We start from the raw sequence: 23,249 nt of genomic DNA, 5'->3' as shown, positions 1-23,249 counted from the left end.
AGATGCAGCATGACAGAGCAAAAACCCATAGACTTACATGGGGTCTTTTCCCTATAAAATGGGGAAAAAAAGATGAAGGCTGGAAGTTCGGGTCTACATCATCATACCAGCCAGGAGTACCGATGCACATCAGAAGAACCTTGTTCCTCACCCTCGTGCTACAGTCACCTGGCCAGTGACTACCACAAGCATCAAGAGGCTGGTAACTGTAACATCTGTGAGACCCCTATGTATGTTTGTCTGTCTCCCTGTCTGTGTATGCCTGTCAGTGTGTGTGAGTGTGAATGAAAGTACCAATTGAAACGTGTCAATGAAGTATATTTTATTAAACAAGAATCTCTGTAATTGTAGTATTAATACAATGTTGATGCTGTTTTTGTAGTATTTACATTATTGATACTATTTCACTAAGTAAAGAACAATATTGATGTTGTTACAGTGTTGATACTTTTTTATTGATACTATTTACCAAATTTCTGTGTTCACAATAAACCGGGCTTGTTGCCTTATCCCCTGAAAAAGATCCTGTGATATTTGTTATTAGAATAACACTCATACATTGAAAATATCACAAAGCAATCAGTGGATTTCCTTAATAGAATGCTTACATTTTATTAAACAGAAATAAAGTTTCTTTAGATGCATTAGGGGACCTTTCCACTTAAAAAGCATATGTCATATCCAAGTCAATTTCAGGACCTATGTTAAGAGTATATTATATATTTCTCAAAAATGTAGTTGAGTGTAATTGCAAAATAGTAAGCTCCACCTGCAGCTGGCAGGGGATGGATTATTAGATAAATATTTAGTTCCTTGCTTTCATGCACTTATCTCCTTATTTCATAAAGGGATTAACTGAGATAAAACGTTTAACCAAAATGCTATGATGGGTCTGGTTTGCCATTGCTTTGCATCTTATGTAGTCAATGTAGTGATATCAATGGGAGTTTTATTTAGGTAAGGACTTCAGGACAGGTTGCTTCATGACTAGAAAGGTAACACTTTTATAATGGCTATTGCTATGAGCGAGAATGAGATGAACAGGCAGAAAACTGGAGAGACAGAATATGGATGCTAGATGCCAGGAAGAAAGGCAAATAGACATAAATGCCTGATGAAATCAGATATCCTTCATTTTGTGTGATTAGGCTTCAGCTATTTTTTGTTCTCTGTGTTGTAATTCTGAGACATATGCAATATCTGAAGAAGATGAAAATACAAAACAGCAAATTCTGAAGTGGGGAACAGCAGCAGGGCAGGGACGCAGAGTGGGAAGGGAAGCTCCATAATCACAGTTAAGATACAAAATTCATTTTTAACTCAAAAATTCTGTTTTCAAACATCACAGGATTCAAATGGGCATGAAGTACCAGCAATCAGAACCTACCTCAGTGCATAATCTGAGAAAGAGCGATGCATTCCATACCTCATTCAGAAAGACTGTTAAACTATTTAATACTGTATTTACTATGCAGAGGGGGGAAAGATCAAGACAGTATTTACTAAGGAGTCGACATTCTTTTCAGACAGCTAACTAATCTTGCCAATTTCCAACTGCAAGAACAGTGCATGGGAGAAAATTAAAAAAACATGTCTAGGCTAATTTTACTTATAGGATTACTGTCTGGCCTACGTAAATGGAATAAAAAGGGTTTTTCAATTTACCCAGCTTTGACTTTGAGTGCTGTGATTTATTTTACATGTAACAATATGGTTTAGCTTTATAAAAGAGCTAGCTTAATACAGATATAAAGAGTGCAAACCAAAGTATATATTGGAGGGAATAGGGTCTGCACCATCATGGCATGAGCTTCAATAGACATTGGGTGTGATTTTCAAAAACACCTAAGAGATTTAGGGTAAGACTGGCCAGAAAACACGAATTTTGTTTTGCAAAAAAATTTGAGGTTTTGACATTTCTTTTCATTCCAATGTGGAACAAAAACAAGGAGAGAGAGAAAGAGACGCCCAACCTGGAGTAGCCAATAGCCCTGGGATGTGGGAGACCCAAGTTCAAGTCCCTGCTTCCTTCCCTCCCTCCCTCCCCTTCAAGAAATTCCTTCTGCTACCTAAGAAATCGTCCTGAGGAAAGTTTCAGTTTCAATGAATTAGCATGTTCAGACAAAAACAACCTCCCCCACCACCACATTTTGTCAAAAGATTCCCAACCAGCTCTATTTAGAAATACAAGTACCATTGCATGACGCCTTCCAGAACTCACAAGGCAGTCAAGGGCAGCAGGTGTATTGCTAATGCCACTTAAAGAATTGCAGCACATTCTGCCCCTCACAGCAAGCCAGCTCTGATGCCTGGTTGGGGGCAGGGGAAGAACGTCATAGCTTCATCTTGGGAGTAACTGCACTCAGAAGAGATTGTGAAATCAGATCTGCAGTTGTGGCCAGCTTTGTGGCTCTTTTTGCCCTTCTCCCCCTTACATACCTACACAATCTAGCCCCAATTTAGTAAACTGAGCATCTTCAAACCTTTGGATTGTCTGGAGGTCCACCAATAAATTGGTTACTTTGCCTAATCTACTGCTAGCACCCAAAAGCAGCACATCTGGGAATGACATCACAGCATTTCATCATTAAAGCTCCTGGGGTACTTTTTCAAGAATGGATATTAGTTCTGGTATCCCAGCCAAATGCCAGTGTAGTTACAGAAATGTATCTAATATTACCCTACCACTTTCAATGGGATACAAAATTTTCTTCATATCTTGTTCTAAATGGTTGTGGTGCACTGCTCAATAATCGCCTTACTCCATTGCACAGATGGAGGCAGATCAGTGGTATGTGCAATGATTCCTAAATATACATAGGACCTATGTTGTTCTGTTACAGGAAGTGCCTCTGTATAGGGAACCTCTTCCCCCAGCACACCTAGGCAGCAACAAGAGCACAAGATGCCATTTTGGTTCTCTCTTGAGCAAAAAAAACAAAAAGTGAAAATGAGAGCACATCTAATGAAAGTGCCATCACTCCATAGTTCCAAGGGTTTGTGGTCTGCAGTTAGGGGCATGTTCAGACCGTTTCTATGTATACTTCCTTTTCTCCCCCAGTAATGAACACATGCAGGAGGAAAGTAGTGGGTGATGGATCAGTCAGCTGCTAAGCACCAACTGACCTGAGCAGTCCTGCCAGCCCCATTCCAAACTCATGATCCAGGCCCTTAAAAATCATGAGATTGGCTTTAAAATAAGATTTTTAAAATAATAAAATGTGGGTTATTTTTTATTTGGCTCCTGGTTTTTGAGCTTTTGGAATCATGTTCTTGAACTATTCTCTGCAACCACATGGGCTAGAAATTTACTTTTTTCCCCTTCTTCTTCCATTTAATTATCATTAGACTCCAGGAGCTGGGACTTTAAAAAAAAACAGAAAACAACAAATATCATGAGACTTGCAATACAATGGTAAGAACTGACAACACTGGAAAGTAGTAAAGAAAGTTTGTGGCCACTGGAGAAGAGGAAGCAGGGGATAGTCTCCCTCTCCTTCTCCTGAAGCTCCTGTAGGCTTCAACAGCTTGGCCTGCATCAGAAATCCGCCAACACAACTCTGAGCAAAAAAACAATTCTGGCATAAGCCACTCTCCCCAAAATAATCCCCATCCCATGCTGCGCATTGGTGGGGACAGGGAGCCACTGGGGCTGGAAAATTCCCTTTACCCAGGCAAGGTCTCAGCATAAGTTGGGAGTTCCACCTTCTAAGAACATGCTTAAAAAAACAATAATTTGGGCCCCCTCCACCTAACACAACTGGAGTTTCACTATGAGGTATTTTGCTATGTCCGGAATGGACTGGGGTTGAAAACCACCCTTTAAGTAACACAAGACACACCAATTTCCTTTTCCTAACAAAGCACCCTATTTCCACTCCAGTCACCTGGCTTGGGATTTTTCATGACTGGAATCTCCTCTGCCCCTATTCCAGATAAACAACTCAGGCCCAAATTCATGTGCCTTTTTCTCATGTCTGCAAATTTCCACCCCTGGACATTTACCATAGGAAATAGACAAATGGATACCACTTTGGGGCAAAAGGTCCAGGGACCAGGATATATGGGACAGAGTATGAAATTAAACAAAGGAGATTTTAGGCTGGATATCAGGAAATATTTGCTAACAATGAGGCCCACCAGACTGTGGAACAATCTGCCAAGGAATGTGGAGGAAGCCCCTGTTCTTTAGTTATCTAAAAATGAACTGTGCAACACACTGCACCAACAGGGGATAAACTAGTTGGCTCAATAGATGTTTTCTAGCTCTATTTTTCTTTTCTTTTTTTTTTTTTAATAATTGCATATTTCTTAGAAGAAACAAGACTGAACAAAGGCAAGGTCTCCTCTCTTTACCTGTCGTCTGAATCTACACTTACACACACACACAAACACACACACACACATTTCAAATTGCTCTGCACACGGTATATCATATGCGTAAATGTATACTCATAGAGATATAAAAGTTACAGTTGTGGTTACAGAAGTAGCAGCTGCTTGTTGGTACAAAATACTCATACTGGAAAAACAGGTGATAACGAATTCTTCAAGTATATGCAAGTATTAAGCAAATAACTTATGAATTGCCAACAGCTGTTCCAAAGACCTCACCCTGTTTGCCACAGGTATTAATTTAAAGAATGATACCCACCCTAATTTAAAACACATACACACGCTCTCTCGGCTTCTGAGCTATTCTAAACCAGGCAGACAATTGGAATGGTAAATTTGAAAACTACTACACTATGAATCCTCCATCCTTTTAAAAACAGAAACACATACACAAAAAGGAAAACAAGCTCAAGAGAGACAGGTTATGAAACTTGGGATCTAATTTTATCCTATCACTTTTATAAATAGATTTCTAAAGAGACCAAAAGAAAAAAAATTTTTGTTTATTAAACCATATCGCAGTGTGATGGCTTTTATAGTGCATATTTTGTTCAGAAATGTATGCTGTATTGAGCCTCTGCCCCAGAATTACATAGAAAGGAAGTAAAATTCCTATTTTTTTCAACGTAATGGGCAGTAGTAAAGGATGGAAGACAGAAATCATAGTTTTCTCTTTATATCACTGTTTTACCATTGCAACTTTAAAGACTGTGGCATTGATAAACATCATTTTTCCTTGCTTTTAAATTACATCTTTTTCATATCTATAACACCAAGAAAGTATGCATCTAAATAGAGCATTATTGTCCTCTGAAATACTTAAGTTTTTCACGGTACCTTTCTACTCTGATGTCATCTCTTGCCTCATCTGAGGTGGCCTTGGCAGTTACAGCTATAGCATCCCTCTCAGGTACAGGAAGGAGAGAATGACAGGGTTCAGGGAAGTTGCTGAGGTTATGGAAAAAGCAGTGATATGATTAGTTAGTGATAAAGTGGTTCTAGGTTGATATTCTTTTGAATTAACATATATACTTATACTAGAAATTCAAAATAGTGATGCAAAAAATGCACAGAAAAAGAATTTCATTTACTGTTTTTAAAATAAAAACTATGTTTCAGGCATTCTTTAACTCCCAGCAAAATGTATTCCACCTACATAAATCCTGATTAAAAAAACTACACATCTGAACTCCTAGCTCAGTACACAAATAATATACAAGTGCAACCTCAATTAATTGAATGTCTTTGGGGACAAGGAATATTATCAAACAATCAAGGGCATTGTTAATATAATTAGCATGTGTACTTCCCTCTCTCTGTATCCATCTTTTGTCTGTCTTATACTTAAATCACAAGTTCTTTGGGGCAGGAACCATCTTTTTGTTCTGTTTTTGTACAGCACCTGGCACAATGAGGCACTGCTCCATGACTAGGGCTCCTAAATGCTGTGGCAATGTAAATAATATTAAATGTGTCAGACTGTTTTGAATAACAGCAGGTCTTAGATAAATGATGTTAGAGTAATCAAGGTTGTAAGGTAGCTGATTTTTTTAGGTTTCAAATTGCAGTCTATAATGAAAACACTGCAGGGACAATTTTTTAACTTGGGCACCTAAAGATAAGTATCCGCACACCTATTTAAGGCTCTTAAGTGACATTTACTTCCCTAATTTTAGACAATCAAGTGTGAAAACTGGGATCATTACAGAATCACTAAAGGGGAGTTTAAGAGCTAGGAAAGGTCAAGGGAGATGTTGAAGGTCAAGCTCTTTATAAGTCCCAAATGGTCTCTTCTATTATATTTAGTCCTTACAAGCTATTTAAAATTTCTTCCACTTAGACCAAATTTTGGTTAAAATTCAATGGAAGCTATGCCCACCTGAAAAGCTGCATCACAAACAACAGATTTATCTGTATTAAGCTTATCCCTCTGCAACCCTAGGACAATGACAATGACAACTGTGTCTTACAAAATCGATTAAAAGCAAGTACCTTTCTGTAGGTAATCCTTCAGTAGCCATATCCAGAAGTTCATTGATGTGAAGTTTTTTAGGGTCAACTAATGAAGAGGTTGGTAGATTTCCTTCGGCATCCAGCAGTGAGCTGTCATGTTCTGAATGCATCTTGCTCCGTTGACTTTCAGAAGCAACATTAAAATCTGTACTTACAAAATCCTCTTCTGGCTCCATCACTGCAATGGTTTCTGAATAATGTTTTTTTGTATCTGTCCCTTGATCTTCAATGCTCGCTTGCAAAACTGCGTCACCATCACCAATTAATACTGCCCTTGTAATACCAGTTTTAGGGGTGTCTCCAGGTTGTTTATTGCTACACATAGAAGCTTCTGTCTTCACTGTGCTGAACATGGTGTCACTTTCTTCCTTAACATCCCCCTTAGTCACACTGCTGAGTTCTTGTTTAAAGTCGGCTTGGGAACGATCATCCTGGCTTACTTCATTTTTTAAGTAATCTATTAACCCATGTACTGTTGCTTCTTTTCCCTGCTGTGGGACTTGTATGTTTCCTAATATTTCCAGGCATTTTCTACTTCCCAAAGCATCCAGCATCATACATGTGTCATCCTGAGACTTAATTTCATGCACAAGATTATTGGGAGTGAATTTCTCTTGGTTTTCACTAGGCAGCATATGAAGATCATCTGTTTTTACTTCAGCTTTGTAGATGTCTCCTTGGACAATTGTTGCTGCTGATACGTTGCAGGTGCCCTTGATGGTGTTTGGGTCACTGTCTTTAATTTTCTTCTGCTCATTTGGCATAAAGTCCTGGCACTGATTTCCATAAGGCATTAGATCTTCCTTAGATAAAACTGATTCTGTATTACATTGTAAAATTAAATTACATTCCTCTGCCTCTGCGATGGCAGCACTTTCTAAATCACTCTTCTGAACAGTGCCTATATCTTCTGAAGAGGTACCAGGAATAGCGAGCTGTTGCTTATTGTCAGAAAATGCAGTGAAGTTTGCAGTTTCGACCCCATCAGATGAAGCAGATTCTAGCTCTTCTCTCTCTTGGCCCACAGGAGTGCTATCATTCACAGTGCTAGCATGTGTACCTTCCTGTCTTTCCATGAGACTGCTTTTTGTGCTGTCACTTTTGTTGTCCAGCTTTCTAAAGTTCATAAGCGAGAGTTCAACAGATTTAGAGTCAGCGAATTTGGACATTTCTTTTTCTGAAAAGTTATCTGGGTGTTTATGTTCCTCAGTATCCGGCAGCTTTAGTTCTCTCAGCATGTCTTCTTGCTGTGATGACTTCTCCTTGGGAACTTTGTTGAATATCTCAGAATCCAAAGGCAACTCTAGTCTCTCTATTTCTGAGTCACTTTCTTGTCCCGCGTTATTGCTGCTTCCATCAACTCCTTCACCTACGGTGGGCTCTAAAAAGTTCTCAGCACTTCGCAGAACTGGTGTACCTTTAGCCACTGGACACTGCCCACTGCCTGTATAAGTTTCAGATGAAACCTGGGGTAATTCAGCATTCAGAGCATTGTGCACAGTTTTCTCAAATATTTTGCTGATATGCTCCCTGAAATCAGGAAAGCTGGCACTGGTACCAAAGGTCCTGGAACTCAGAACATCATTCTCCCTTTCACAGTTTTCTGCAGACTGTTTGTAAATATTTATTTCTGTCTTGGTTATGCTATTCTCTTTCAAAATATTTTCAATTTTCTCTGCACTTCCAGAGTTTTCTAAGATCTTCCTATACTTGTCATCTACACAGATATTTGCTGCGATTTCCTCATTACATCCTTCTTGTTTATCAGCAGATGAAAGGCTCAGCACCCTCTCTCCTAGGCTAGGAAGACTGAACAGAGGCTCCGTTGAACTGTCACTTTGCTGTGCTTTGAAGTTTACATCACTTTTTGTTCCTTTAGTTTTAATTGCAGAGATCTCCTTCTTCAGCTTCTCAAAATTAAATTGTGATAAGTTTCCTGCAAACTGCCCTGCATCAGCAGAATCTGGTATGGGTGAAATACTCTCTCCTTCACACTGGAAACTTTGGTCAGGAATACTCGTTTCTTTCATGGAAGTATTTTCCGCAGAAGTATATTGTAAATGTGCTACTTCAGTGCTGTTTTGATCAGCTGTGCTTACTATTCCTGGTGAAATGTCTTTTAAGTGCACAGCTGCAGTAGCATCAGTTGTACTCTGCAAATCAGAAGCAGCTTCTAAGATATTTTGGCATGTTTTAACTGGCAGCTTATTATTTAGTAATTCACACACACCACCATCATTCTTATCATTTTCAAGTTGCTGGCTAGCTTCACTGTGATGATCCAATGCAAAGGTCGATGTAGAAAGAATAGGGAATTCATCTGTTTCAGAGCTAGCAGGAAGATGCTCATTCTCAGTTTTTTTAATGCAGTTTAATGTATACAAAGCATTCTTGGGAGCCACTTCCCTGTGTTCCCGTATTGCAGAAGGATATTCCTTTGCACCTGAATTTGCATCAGCTTTCTGCTTCCTCTTCTCTGCGATAGAAGAGTCCCTTTCAGAGTTTATTTTTATATTTTCAACTTTTGGAATGATTTCACTCTCTGAAGTCAGATCCTTTTTTGTTTCTAGATATGAGCCTTTCACCAACGATCGTGTTTTTTCTTGGCTTTCTGAACTAGGTATTTGAATATCATTCTTGTTTTTCTCAATCATACTTTTCTTAGAGTCATCATCAGAACATCTTATTTCAATATCAATTAGTGAAGTCTGTGGTGTATCAGTCACACTTACTGAATTCTGTGCCCCTGGAATATAGTCGATAGCACCCGCGCTGCTTACATTAGTATTGTCTGCTGTCTTACATATGCTGTCTGGCTGTTCATTTATGTCAGATTCTTTTGAAAACGCATCCTCTTGACATGCTTTTTCATCATGACTGACTGAGATCAAAGAATTATTCTCCTGTTTGGGCTTGCTAGAGATCTGCCTACTGAAGCGATTTTCTTCTGCCTCGAGGTCTGTTTTATTTTGCTGAGTGCAGTCTTGCAAAGTATCAGAAATATTCTGCAAATGCTCAGTGTTGCACATATTCGCTTCCATGCAAACAGTACTTTTATTTGCGTCCTCTCCTGGCACTTCATCAGGATTATATTTGAATGGCTCTGACTCTAGCACAGAAGGTGCTGTTTGAGGGCTGCTTGTAATGTCTAGAGACATATCTGATTTGTCCTGACAGTCACTGTGATAACTTAACTCCAATACATGGTCATTTTTCGGAGTCATTTCTTTACATTCCTGTTTATCAGTACTTTTGATAGTTTTCAGATTGCTTTGGTTTTTGTGTTTTTCAAAGCCTCCATTTGAAACGTGCTTTTGACTATTTCTGGCAGCGAAGTTCAGGCTCTCTCTTTGCTCTCTTTGTGGAAGAGTTACTGAAACATCTGCCATTTTTTGCTTTTCTATAATATAGCTTTTTAGGGTCTCTGGAGACCCATCTTTGTCACTCTCGGATGGCTGTTTATTCTCAGTTATGCTGCTATGATGTGAGTCTTCTAAACTCCACTGCTTTTGCTGGGGACTGAACTCCACAGTATTTGCTGATGCTTGAAAGATTTCAGAATGAGCCACTTGCATACTTTTGTCACTTTTTGCAGCCATTTGTTCCTGCGGAACGTGCCTCGGTGTGTCAGATGTGCATGCCGTGTTCAGTGCCAAATCCTTATCATCCACATAGCTTTCCAATTCAGCTCTGCATTCCTCCTGCTTAATTTCATTATTTTCTTTAATGTCTACAGCATTGCTTTGTTCAACAACAGTTACAGGTACAAGCGCAGGAGCGATAGTAGGTACTTCTGTTACTTGTCTGTTCTGTTCTTTGCTTTCACAACTACATGAGGCCTCCTGATTTTTTGTTCTATGCAGTGCAATACAGTCAGTAGTTCCTATCTGTTCACTTAAGCCCTGATGTTCAAGTTCTGATTTGGCAGTTTGTATATTTTCTTCAGACCCTTCATTGCTTGGAAACATTTCTTGATGCTTAGTTTTGCACTCTGATTCCAAAACAGCTTCTTTAGCAAAAGCGTGTTCCCAGGATTCATCTTGCTTAGTCTGCATAATATTACTGTTCTGAGAGTGCAGAAGCGGAGAGCCATGTGCAGTAACTGAACACACCTTTTCAGTCATTCTGCAGCCGAGCAAATCTAAAATTTTGTCTTCTGCATCAGTGTTAAAAAGATCAAAACTCAGAGGGCACTCTTCCCTGGATAACTGTGGAGTTTCCACAAGGGGAAAGCTGCACTTTGAGGACAAGTCATGTGTGGCAACTGCTTTCTCTTCGCTCATTTGTTGCTCAGGTGCACACTGGAAACAGAGTGAATTATCTTCAGCTACTTTCAAGTTACTCTCGGAATCCAGATGCTTTTCCACAGCTTTTTCATTTATATCACTTTTTAAAGTCTTTTCTGAAAAGCTGATTTCTTTGAAATCATCCCCCCAGTTGGCATCTTTCCTGTCCTGCTGGTTGCTATTACCAGAGTTCAATAACATCCCTTCAGCCTCATTTAACCCTTCAGGTAATGCACTGGTTGCTCTAACTTGCACTTTCTCTATTCTGGCCTTTCCCATAGGGTCTTCAGTTTTTTCAGCAAGTACTTTGATGTCAGTTTCTTTTAGAATCAGCTCTGTGGGTTTACTCCCCCACGGTAAGTCTAATACATATTTTTCCAGTGCCAGTCTTTCATCTACCATGGAATCTTCCTTGGTGGAATTCATAGCATTTTCTGCATCAGAAAGAAGGATGTTTTCTACAGATACAATATCAGCTTTTATTGTTTCATTAATACTGTCTTGATCCTTTGTGTTTTCAGATGTGAGATCCGTTTTTTGCTCTTCCTCTGCCTTAAACAACAGAGGCACATTGAAAGGTTCAGAGCTAACTAACAAATCTACCTCTTGAGGTTCTCTTTCAAAAACGGGATCTGCTGTTTCAGAGGTTGTTTTTTGTGCTTTATTTCTAACTGGATCTTCGTGTTCATTTGCAGACATGGATTCCCCTGAAAGTTCATCTGTCTTTGGTTCCAAGAACAGGTTTGAAGGGTTAAAAGCCAAACCTGGCTTTAAAGTGTGAGCTTCTGATTGCTTCCAATTGTTTTCAGAGAGATGTAGGCTTGGGTCATTCCTTTTAGCTGTGGTTACATCTCCTCTACATAAACTGTTGACATCACTAAATTCAGGGTTATCAACCCAACAATGAACATTCACAACTGCTTCATATTTTTCACTGTCTGAGCCTCCTGTTGTGGGATAATTTAGGATTAAGGTTTCCTTTTTCCTTAACAGACCCTCTGTGCCATCTGTTTTCTGTCCACCTCGCTGTATGACAGTCTGCTTCTTATGACCTACTTCCAAAAACCCTGGCCCCTGTTTGGCCTCTTGAGTGGTAAAATAATCTCCTGTTTCTTTACCCTGGGGTAATGAGAGAGTATGTGAGACCCTCTTGCTATCCAGCTGTTCACTCTGCCATAATGGTTCTAATTCACTTGAATTTGTTTGTGTAACTCCTTGTGTCAAAGTAGCTTCTGTAGAAGGGCTGGATTCTAAGCTTGTATTTCCTGGCTCATTCTCACTCTTTTTGATACAAGAGGCAGCAATACTGTCGCTTTCTGGGCCACTGTCCACAAATACAGCATCTGCTGTTCCTATTTCTTTGTTATTCACAGAGTTTGGGGATTTACTATTTGGGGTTGGTAAATCATCACTGCTGCCTGTGAAATCTGCTGTGACATATTCTTTGGTGCATTCTGCTAAAGGCATTGAGATAGGTAGGCTTCTTTCCTTTGCTTCTGCAGCCTGTATTAATAAGTCAGAATCAGTTTGTCCTCCATGTTCTTGCAGGATATTACTCTGTGTTGTCACCTCTGCAGACACTGTACATGAATTTGGATCGGATAAATCTTCAACAGTGTGGGTACCGACGCCTTCATTACTGATGCTGCCAACAATGGAAATGTTTATTCGTTTCATAAGAGCAAAGAAAGTGGAGCAAAACATAAAAACAATTCATACCACTGGGGTTTCAAAGCCATGCAGTACATGCACTAGAAAGCTGACAATCGGCTTTCAAGAGGCAAGATATCAGAGGCACAGTCTATAGTGATCCCAAAACTCGTTACATTAAAATATACTTCCTCAGCCTTTCTACTATCTGTCATACTTGCCTTACAGTTTGTTTGTTTTTTAAACTCTCCACAGATTTTGTATTAATAGTGTAACTCATATGCTAATATGTTTTTTCCTTCTAAAATGCTGACAGAAAAATATGAAAACAAATTATAAAATAGATAATTGGACAAAAAAAAAAAAAACCCAACAAAAATCCTCAATTGTTGAATTTCTTCTAGCATAGACTTGCCAGTGGAGCTAGAAATGTTTGTTCAAGATTAAAGAACCTAATGTCCCTGATCATCATCATTATTTTGTTGTGCTTTTCTTGATCTTATTCAATTAAGCAATAAGAGCCCCATCTGTTAAACACTTGCTTCTGGGTGTGGTGCTTACTTCTGCCAGTACAACAGTCCCTTTGATTTCATAGACGATACTAATAAGCACTGCACCTGGTAATAAGGGTTTGCAAAACCAGGCCTCAAGACATGACTGTGTTACTGCATAAAATTGTATTTTAGCACAGTTGAGGCTAGTCATAAGGCCAAAGGTTTCTGCACATAAAGCTGCATTGTTAAGCAATAATACACACTGTGTCCGGCCACTCTGATACATTGTTTATGTTTTCAATACATATAAGAGATAACTACTTGCAACAGCTACTCCCCCTTCTCCCCAAAAGAAAGCTTGTGGAAATAAAAATGAAGAGAAAGAGATTGTTTGCATTTGTGTGTGCGCGCATGGGCAGGGGGAATAGGGTATTTTCTATGATTTCTCTCCATAGTCATTTCACTTAATATCACTAACAATGCACCACCAATTTCAGGGTGCTGGAAAAGACTGGAAACCTAACTTTTTAATACCTGCATAGAAACATGTTCATAACGAATTCAGAGGTAGCAAAACTCAGTTTATAATACTTAGAAGTGGTATACTGTGCTTTACGCATTCAAAGCACTGGACAAACTTTAAGGTCTAGCTTCCTCTGAAGTGCTGAGCATCTTCTGTAAGGATGGACATGGGTTAAATTTAAGGTTGTCACTGTCCAGATTTTCCCAGGATCATCCCTTTTTTGAGGTCGCTGTCTGGGAAATCTATAAGGGTGCTCCATACACACTGCAAACGTTCGAATTTTATAAGCTTATCCAGGTTGTCCTGGTTTTTTGTACTTCAGAAGTGGCAACCCTAACTGGACCCTAATTAATCCTTGCAAAACCTGTGATGGAGAAAATAATACTCACCTACATTGTGCACGTGGAATGCCCCAGACAGAGAGGGGAAGCGACTTCTTCTGAGTCACACATTGTCAGTGGCAAAACCAGAGTTAGAACTCACAAATGCCTGATTTATAGGACTACCTTTAGTTCTCTACTAGACCAGACTGAGCCTCAGGTGACTAGTGAAGTAGAAAGAAAATCTCAGATTGCTGTAATGCAGTCTAAGGTGCAAAATGCTATTGCAGCCATAGTAAAAATCTCTCTTTATACTGTGAAACTGTCCTGTAGAACAAATGACTTCCCTATAAGCAAGTTCCAGGATATGATCCTATTTCTAAACACTACAGAAAAGTTTCCCCAAATCCCACAAGAAGATTTGATTTTTAAAGAGTGGCTTCTTTCCCAGGCTCAACAATTTTAAATGGCCAGCCACCTGAATTTGCATGTCTTAAAGATGAACTACAAGTCTAAAGGAAAAACTCAATCAAGACCAGAAATGTGTGCTTAATTCTATTAACTAAGCTGCAGGGAATCAACCAATCAATATTAATTTACAAATTAAATGGATAAGATTAAGGGGATTCAACCGAACTTTTAAAAATTATTTTCTCCAATGTAACATATTCCTGCCACTTTTCAGCTCACTAAAGATACCTCATAATGTATCATTCAGTGACATTAATGGCATCATGAATGGCAATGAGATATCTGGTATCTGTGATGTCACAAAATGATACCCTCAGCAAACCAGAGTATGCCAGTAGGATTTCAGTAAGGAAGGAAAATTTCAAATGAGAAAAGTTTACTTCTGTGCTAAATGCATCCCATTGCCTGGCTGGGGGAGGAGGAACAACCACCACATATCTGGGATTACATCAATTTTCATTTTAGCTTTTTGTTCCTTTAGCAGTTCACCTCTTCCTTAAAGAAATTATTTAATGGAAGTTGTGACATGCCTAAGGCCTAGTCTGCAACTAAAACTGAAGTTAACCTAGTTATGTAGCTCAGAGGTGGCAAAAATTCACCCCCAGGAATGTAGTTAACATGACCTAAACCCGGTATAGATACTGCTAGTTCAGCAGAAGAATTCCTCTGTCAACCTAGCTACCACTTCTCAAGCAGGTGGATTAACTACAGCAATGGAAAAATCCTTTCCATCGCTGCAGCAGTGTCTACATTACAGCACTACAGTGGCATAGCTGCGAGATGTGCCTGTGCAGTGCTTGTAGTATCGACCTACCCTATGGCTCTTAAAGCTAGAACCACATTCCTGTGAGAGAAAAAGGTATTATTTAAAAATCAGACATGTGAGACTGAGAGTGAGGAGGTCTGAAAAACGATGGTACTCACAGGCACTTAACTAATGATGGATGTCATTTATACAGAGTGCTGCCAACACATTAACCCCAGATTATGAACTGAATTATCAAACAGTTTAATAGTTAAAAAGGTTAATGGTGGGGGATCAGAAATGAAGAACTCAGGCTCGGATAAAGAAAAAGTGATAAGGGCATAAACTCTAATAGATTCCTGATGTTCACCGGAGTATCACTGCGACCTGACAAATGCATGGGACATCCCCTTATCACAACAGACTGATATTTGCAGTGTCCACATTGTGTAAGGCCAAACATCTGTAAACAAGTTTTGACTGGTTTCATTTTCTTGAATATAGATTTGTGAGCTCCTGATCTGTCTAATGCCATGTTGACAGCTATTTTCAAGTGCTAAATTAGCAGATGCATTCATCAAAGCAGATTTATTTTTCCTGAAAATCTGCAAGCCAGACTGTTTAACATGGTGCATTAATTATAGCACACAAATATCCCTTTATAGCCCTGTTGTCTGGTCTAAGGATCAAATCTTGCTCATCTTATTCATGCCAGTGAGCCAAGTAGGATAACCAGACATCCCAATATTCGGGCTTTGTTTTATATAGGCAACCTATTACCTTCCCCCCACCCCATCCTGAGTTTTCACACTTGCTATCTGGTCGCTCTAAAGACAAATAGGATTTGTACGTTAGTTTTAAACCTTAATGTATCCTACACAGAATCAAACTGACAATGATAGCATATATTGTACTGGCAACATAAATATCTAGTACTTAAGCTATGTCTTCTTCTACCGTATGCCAATTTGTCTTAACTTTTTATTCTGTGCTGCAACAGAGGAGTTAAAACATATCTCCTAGCTATAATCCAATTTCTGTGAACAAATATTATTCATCAGTAATAACCAGGAGGGAATATGTGTTCCTTTCCATTATTTCCGTAATGTGGCATGATTAAAAGATGCTATACCCCTGACAAGTTCTTTACGAATGTAAAATAAATGTACGTCCTCTACTTGGTCTTTCTTTGTCCATAATCTGTTCTTGCTTGGTATCATTAAAGGACAATTCATACCAAATGATAACATTTAAAATGAGAAACACAGGTACATGCAAATGAGAAAGTGTAAAAGAACAAAGTAGGTCTTCATCGCTTCAGTATAGCTTAAAGCATGTGAAAGCATTTTGCTAAAATTAATTGTTGCATGCAGTGAAAGATACAACAGGTTGTGATCTTGCAAAGATCTATGCGCATGTTTAACTTTAAGCATGTGAGAATCCCACTGTATTAAACTGTGCTCAGTGGGGATTATGCTTCCAGTTAAGCATATGCTTCAGTCTTTGCAGGATTGGTCCTAAAGTTTCATATATATGAACCCTGCCCTAAAATTATAGTCTCAAATAATAATAATCTTAATTCTTATGTGGCTAAAATTATATCAAGTTATTTTGCATAAGACAGAAGTGCAGAGAAATATCGTTTGCTTGCAGTCGAACATTTAAAGAGCCCCGTAACTGCAAAAGTTAAAAGTATGCAGCCTGCTACACCTTTTAAAACATACTGAGACAGACATGGACTGCTTTGTAATTTATTAAACACAGTATGTTGACCTGGTTGTTGGGATATTTACTGTATAACTGTAGTGGGTTAAATATTGAAACGTTTACTGTATGAATATATGGAAGTTAAATCCAAAAGGGCTGAAGGGAAAACAAGAAGGAAAGTGAACCAAAGGCTCACGAGAAGCCACGCCTTGGTAAACACTCCAGGGTTATTAAGAGACACTGCCTGAACTATTAGCTGTGTAGTTCTACCTCCTGACTCCAGCTAAGTTACAAAACTTGTTTTACCACCTATAGTATTCTAAATGATGATTAAGGAAGGCTTCAAAATAACGTCATTAAATGACAAGAAATAATTTATAAAGCGAACAGTATTCATGATGCCCTAATCAATCCTCTGTCTCAGCAACTGGTCTCTGGTTTCTGTGTGTGAGACAGCTTGAGAGCCACAGGAAATGTGGCACTGAATAGGGTCTTGCAGGATGCATGGCAATTTGAAAACTCCTGCGGATGTCACAGGGCTGGTCTCCAAACTGTGTGGATCCCATGGATCTGTCTACATCACTGAGGACTGGCATGAAGCTAAGATCATCCAGGCAGAAGCCCACTGCCTCAGCACTTTCTCTGGGATTGTAGTGCCCTCCTGACAGCAGGCTCCAAAGAAGCATGTACCAAGGCTTCCATTGGCCATGGCTGCCACTGGGATTTTCTTAAAGAGAGGTTCTTGAGCCGTATTGCCTTTCCTGGTCAAACTTCATAAGGCCTGTAAGGGTATGATGTGAGTCCATCCTGCCCACTTCCCCCATACAGATCTCAACCCTGGGAAGATAGTACAGTGGAGGTGTGAATAGAGTCCCCTCTGTGTATGTATTGGGGGAAATGATCTGGCTATGTGTTACATCAAGGCCATGGCAAAGTTTGAGATTAGCTAACAACTCAGACTCCCCAACAGTCCTACTGCATCTGAAAAGATGAATGGTGGGGAAAGAATAATTTCTGGTGAAGAGGATATTCAGTACTATAAAAGGGAAACAGAATCTAAAATCAGAATCTTTCCTTATATACTGAAGATAAGTGCCTCGCCAGTAAAAATCAGTTTTTCCATATGTTACCCACTAATGTTCTAACAGAAGAATGCAGGCCTTGCACAGTGAGTATTAAAACTTTACAGATTGTTACACAGCTTTTCTGTTTAGGTCTATCCATATGTGGTTAAGAAAGTACGAAAGAGTGAGAGTTTAAAATAAACAAACTAGGGTCTGAAATATTTGTGAACATCAGGTCTCTTCCTGGCTATGTGAAAGCAATTTAAAGAGTGGGGGCTACTGAAAGATCTATTTCCCAAGTTACCCTCTACCATCCAGGATGCCTCCTGAAGCAAGAATCTCATCAATATCTTGAAAATTATTTTTTCCTAAATTTTCATCCCACTAGTTTAAAAAAAAAAAAAATCAAAATTTTCCATACCAAAATGTCAAGTTGTCTCCACCAACTACAGTATACATTTGGGGATGCTTAGCATTTCAGACCCTGAAAAGCTACCAAAAAAGTGGCATGCTTACCATTAAACAAACTGTTTTGCGATGATTGGAGGAATGGAGAATATGAAATTCTAGTACTTTGTGGCATTGTGGGTTCTAAATCATAATTAAAATCAGTCAAATGTATCAAACTATAGTTTTAAACCAAAGCAATTTGTTTGTAATCCTTTGCTTCTTCAGTGGACTTACTGTATTGAAAGTCCACATGTGAGAACTGCTGATATTAATGTAAGGTATCACACACACACTCACATGCCAGCTAAAGCAATTCTGTTATTTTTCATTCATACATAGCATTTCTATACCTGCTTATAGCTGGAATCTGAGAACTTGCATCTTCACTAATATCCAGACCAGCAAAAAGAAGATTTTTGGGCCCAACTCCTTGCTGGGGTTCCCCTTCTTTGAAATCAGACACTACTGGCCAGCTCTCTCTGCCAGAAGTGGAGCAGGAAAAAGAGAAACACTCACTACAGGTTCTTACAAATATATGCCCTGTTATTTATCTCAAGATAACAAGAGTCTATCAACATTTTATAGAACATTTTCAAAATATTATCACATTCTTCCTGCTAGCCTCTGAAATGTAGCATGAGTACTCTGATAGGGTCATATTCTGCTCTTGTATCACCAGAGCAATGCCACTAAAGTCAGTGCAATAAACTGAGAGCAGAATTCGGCCCAAATATTTCACAGCACGTGAACTGGATTTCTGGATACTCAGGAGAAACTTCACCAAAATGATAGCAGGCCAGATCATTCATTAACACATCAAAAGCCCAGGAAGGTCAAAGTTAAGCAGAAAATGTGACAGCCTTGTTTCCTACACATTGGCTCCTCCTGTGGGTAGGGTTTGGCAAGCAACATAAGGACAGAACTCCACCCCTAAGATGTCCTGAGATCTGTGGGTCTCTGGAAAAACTCATAAGGGACAGACCTTGTGAGAAACTTCCTAGGTCTTCTCTCTCTCCACATATTGGCACAGACCTCTCTGAAGACTAGCTGCAATGGCTTTCCATGCCTGAATGGCTGGAATAAAAAATACTGTGTGGAAATTTGCAGCAGAAGAATGACAACGTGCAGGAATCGCAAGGACAGCATTCCCCTTCGCGTTTGCCGGGGGATGATACTGCTGAGAACATTCTAAACACACCTTTCTGCCTAGTCACAGCTCCCCACCTCAAGGAGCTCTAACTATATGTAATTAACATAGAGAGGCTTCCATGAGCTTTTGAGAAGTGGAGGGAAATGTAGCTATGCAGATAAACTCAGTTTCTTCCCTTGAACAGATTTATGGCCATTTGAGCAGGTTTATTCTCTCATTTCATCCTTTCAGCGACAAAATTTAGGAAGACGGGGGGATGATGTAATCCAGAGTGCATGTAATTTAAAGAATATCTGGAAATCATTTTGACAAGAGTTGGTCAAAATTTTTCAAATTTAAACCAACAACCAAGCCAGAGAAATTTGAAATTATATTTGCAAATCTCCCCCTCCCCCACCCTCCCATTTCATTTTTTTCTATACATTAGAAGGCTGGTTGAAATATTTCAAATTTCAAAATTTAGGTTAAGTTTCAATTTAAAAAAAAAAATTGGGGGGAAAATTGTTTGGAAAATTCTTTTGTTTCCTTTGAACTATTGGGTGGTGTCCCAATGATTTACTGTGCTTGAGCTTTTTGCATTGCTCTCAGACATCTTCCTTAGGAAGAAAAGAATAACGTTAGCCTACATTCCACTGTTTAAATAGGCAGAAATTTAAGCCTTCTACTATATCAGTTGCTGCTATTTAGAACATTTTCCACTTTAAGAACTCCTCTGAGGTTCTCAAACTCCTTTACAAATATCAGCGTATTAAGCCTTTCAACACCAATGTCAATCCATGTTAATAAAAGTATTACCATCCTGTGACAGGGTGTATAGGCCTCTCCCACCAGCGGGGGAGCCCTCAGCTCCTTCAGGGGCCAGAAAGGCCCCTCCCCATCATGCACATTACACATTCCTTGGCAGGAAGTGGAGGTTAAAAGCAGAGGCCGCAGAGGTGGGACAATGGAGGAGAGAGACTCACTCCCAAAGCCTGCCAGAAGGAGTGTTTTGCTGAGTCCTGCCACACCTAAAAGGGCTTCAGGACTGCTGACTGCTCAGCACTGCTGTTTTGCTGAGCACTGCCAGCCCCAGAGAGACTCCAGGACTGCCTCCCACTCAGCCCAGGTGGGTTGGTGGGCCCCACTGCACCAAAGGAGCTCTCGAACAGTGGTGAGGGAGGCAGCCAGAGGCAACACAGGATTCCTCGGGGCCTGCACGGCCTGACAGGAGAATCCCAGGCACTGTCTGTCACACATCCCCAGTTTACAGATGCAGAAAATGATGCAAAGGGAGATTCAGTGCCTTGCCCAGGCTGACCCAATCTGAGGACTTGTCTACATGGTGCAGTAAAGTGCACTATGGGGGTGTGATTTCTAAAGCATGCTACCTAATGGTGCACACTAAGTTAACATGCATTAACATAGGACTCTTTCAAACAGCACTATGTTCAAGTGCACTAGGGAACACCAGCATGGTCTACATGGACCAGTTAATGCACAACACATCAGAAATCAAACCCCCATAGTGTGCATTGCTGTACTATGCAGACAAACCTTGACCAGGGACTAGAACATAGATTTCTCAGTCCCATGTTTTAACTACCACCCAACCTTCTAATTTTGTTACATAATTGGTAATGGGTTGAAAGGGCCCGCACATAGATATTGTAGTGGGGTTTTGTATGTTTTTTTCTTAACTGTGTATAAATGCTGAAATTGTATAAATATAAAGGTGCTTTTTGATCCTTGAAAAGAGAAAATAAATTTTGAAATAATTCTTTGGAGCTGGAAATGAAGAAGCAGAGAGAGAGATCAAGGAGGAACTACTGCATTCTAAAGATCTTAGAAGTTCATTATGTTACAGATGTGGGTACAAACAATTCTAATGAGTACCACTAATAAAAAGGATGTGTGCATATGGTGGAGATGCAGTTTCAGATACATACTCCTCATTTCACGGGTTTATAACAACTGTAGGCTGTAAAAATATGCTCATTTATGTTAAGACCATGCTATCTATAACATAGTACCAGCAATTATCCCTATCCCACCCTATTTCTTTCCCTCTCTTGCCTCTTTTCCCCTAAAATATACTGAGTTTTAGGCCTGGTCTACACTAGAGACGTTTGTCGACACAGGCTGACTGTTGTCGACAAAACAGTCCTGGTGTTCACACTACAATGATCCTTTTGTCAACAAAACAAAAAGGATGCAGGAGAGGGGAGCTCTGGTAAGTGTTTGGAAGGTGATGTGGCTTGTGTACTGGAGGCATGGGGTCCTTAGCCTGGCTAAAACATACAGGTACTGGAAGAGATAGAAATGCACAGAAGTAGCTGTGTTTGCATGTGCTTTCCTGTTCCCTTGCGCATCTAGACAGTATGGCTGAGAAGCACGTTAATGCATGCTGAGATTTCGTGGGTATCCTCTGGTGTGACCTCTAGGAAACTTTCTTGGAGGTACTCCCCGATTCTCTGCCTCAGATTCCAGGGCAGAACAACTGTGTTTCTGCCCCTGTTGTAGGTCACTTTCCCATGCCAATTGGCAATCACTTGAGTGGGGACCAAAGCAGTGCACAATTATGCAGCATAAGGGCCCGGTTTGAAGCTGCTCGTGTGGAAGAGATGCATCCTAGCATCTTGCTGACTCTAAGGAGTGAGATATCTGCTTCTACGGCCCCTGCCGGTGGAGAATGGTGGCACAATTTGAAATTTGTTTTCCTTATATACCTGCATTTATGCACCAAACAAGCATCCACCCAGAACCTAGACTTACTTGTATGGTCTTGACTCCCGCCCCCAACTCACCATTCTCAGGCTGATCAAGGAGCTGTATTCTGCGCAGGGCAGTGAGAATGAGCTGTGTTTCACAGTGATTCATGTGTTCTGTTAGGGGACTCACAATAATAATTTTGTTCATTGTTTCTTTTTCTTACACAGATGTGACCTTCGCAGCCAAGGCCCCTATAGCGGCGGACCGCCTAATACTGATAAGGCAGCAACCCCAGAGAAGCAAGAAGGAGATGTTCCAAGAACTCCTCCTGTCCTTTGAGGCATCCAAAAGAGAGAAAAGGGCATGTCAGAATCTCAGAAGATGGGCAGACAAGAACGGAAGGAAAACTAAGAAAGAATTTTAGCTGGCCATGAGCGCATGATCAAGGCCATGGAGGAGCAGACAGAGCTTCTAAAGACAATAGTGTCATTGCAGACACAGTTCATACAAGCTTGGCCTCCCCTTCAGCCACAACAGAACTTCTTTCCCTGCACTCCACCAACTCCCCCTACACATTCCTACCAAAGTCATGGACCATCTCGCTACTCCCTTCATTCCACCCCCTCAGATAGCTTTGAGAATGACAGCTGGACTTACATGCAGCTGTCATAGTTGGCACTGCCCTCCATTACTTTCTCCCCTCTAGGATTTGTTTATGTTGTGTGCTGTTTTGTGTTTAATAATAAAAGTAAGCTCTCAAAATAAGAAGCATTCTTTATTTATGTGCTGAACATGATATGTGCACCTATCACCGACACACATGTACAACTGTATGTACAACTAATGGGTTCTCATTGTCAAAATGGGCCCTCAGTGCCTCTCTTATGCATATGGCCCCCCGTTGTGCCCCTCTAATACCCAGGGGCAAACTTCTCGCCCTTAGCGTCACATAAATTATGGAGCACACAGCAGGTGGCTATAACCACAGGAATATTGTCCTCATTTAAGTCCAGCCTGCCATAAAGGCATCTTTAGTGCACCTTTAACCCACCAAACACACATTCAACAGTCATTCGGCACCTGCTCAGCCTCTTATTGAAGCACTCTTGCTGACGTCCAGGTTGCATATGTAAGGCTTCATGAGCCACGGCATTAGTGGGTAGGCTGGGTCTCCCAGGATCACTAAGGGCATCTCAACATCCCTTATTGGAATCTTTTCATCTGGAAAAAAAGTTCCTGCTTGTAAGCTTCCGGTACAGGCCAGTGTTCCTGAAGATATGAGCATCATGCACC

The 23,249-nt window shown here is 40.1% G+C and overlaps 1 protein-coding gene across 5 annotated transcripts in view; it reads right to left on the bottom strand.

Annotated features, from left to right (window-relative positions):
* The window catches only part of TACC2 (transforming acidic coiled-coil containing protein 2), a 167,027-nt gene that overhangs the window by 126,480 nt on the left and 17,298 nt on the right, over window positions 1-23,249 (bottom strand). For 4 of the 5 annotated variants that reach the window (XM_067561353.1, XM_067561349.1, XM_067561350.1 and 1 more), the window contains 3 exons: window positions 18,469-18,597; window positions 6,388-12,339; window positions 5,233-5,343 (listed from right to left, as the gene is read on the bottom strand). In XM_067561353.1, coding sequence (XP_067417454.1) covers window positions 5,233-5,343; window positions 6,388-12,339; window positions 18,469-18,597 — 6,192 coding nt within the window. The remainder of the gene's footprint in view (window positions 1-5,232; window positions 5,344-6,387; window positions 12,340-18,468; window positions 18,598-23,249) is intronic. The other variant, XM_067561351.1, reaches the window with a different exon arrangement.

The sequence above is a fragment of the Emydura macquarii genome, unplaced genomic scaffold (assembly GCF_026122565.2).
Source record: "Emydura macquarii macquarii isolate MOO-44397 ecotype Brisbane River unplaced genomic scaffold, CSIRO-AGI_Emac_v2 contig_2372, whole genome shotgun sequence".
In the NCBI taxonomy this organism is placed as follows: Eukaryota; Metazoa; Chordata; order Testudines; family Chelidae; genus Emydura; species Emydura macquarii.
This window is presented reverse-complemented; position numbering and strand designations above follow the sequence as displayed.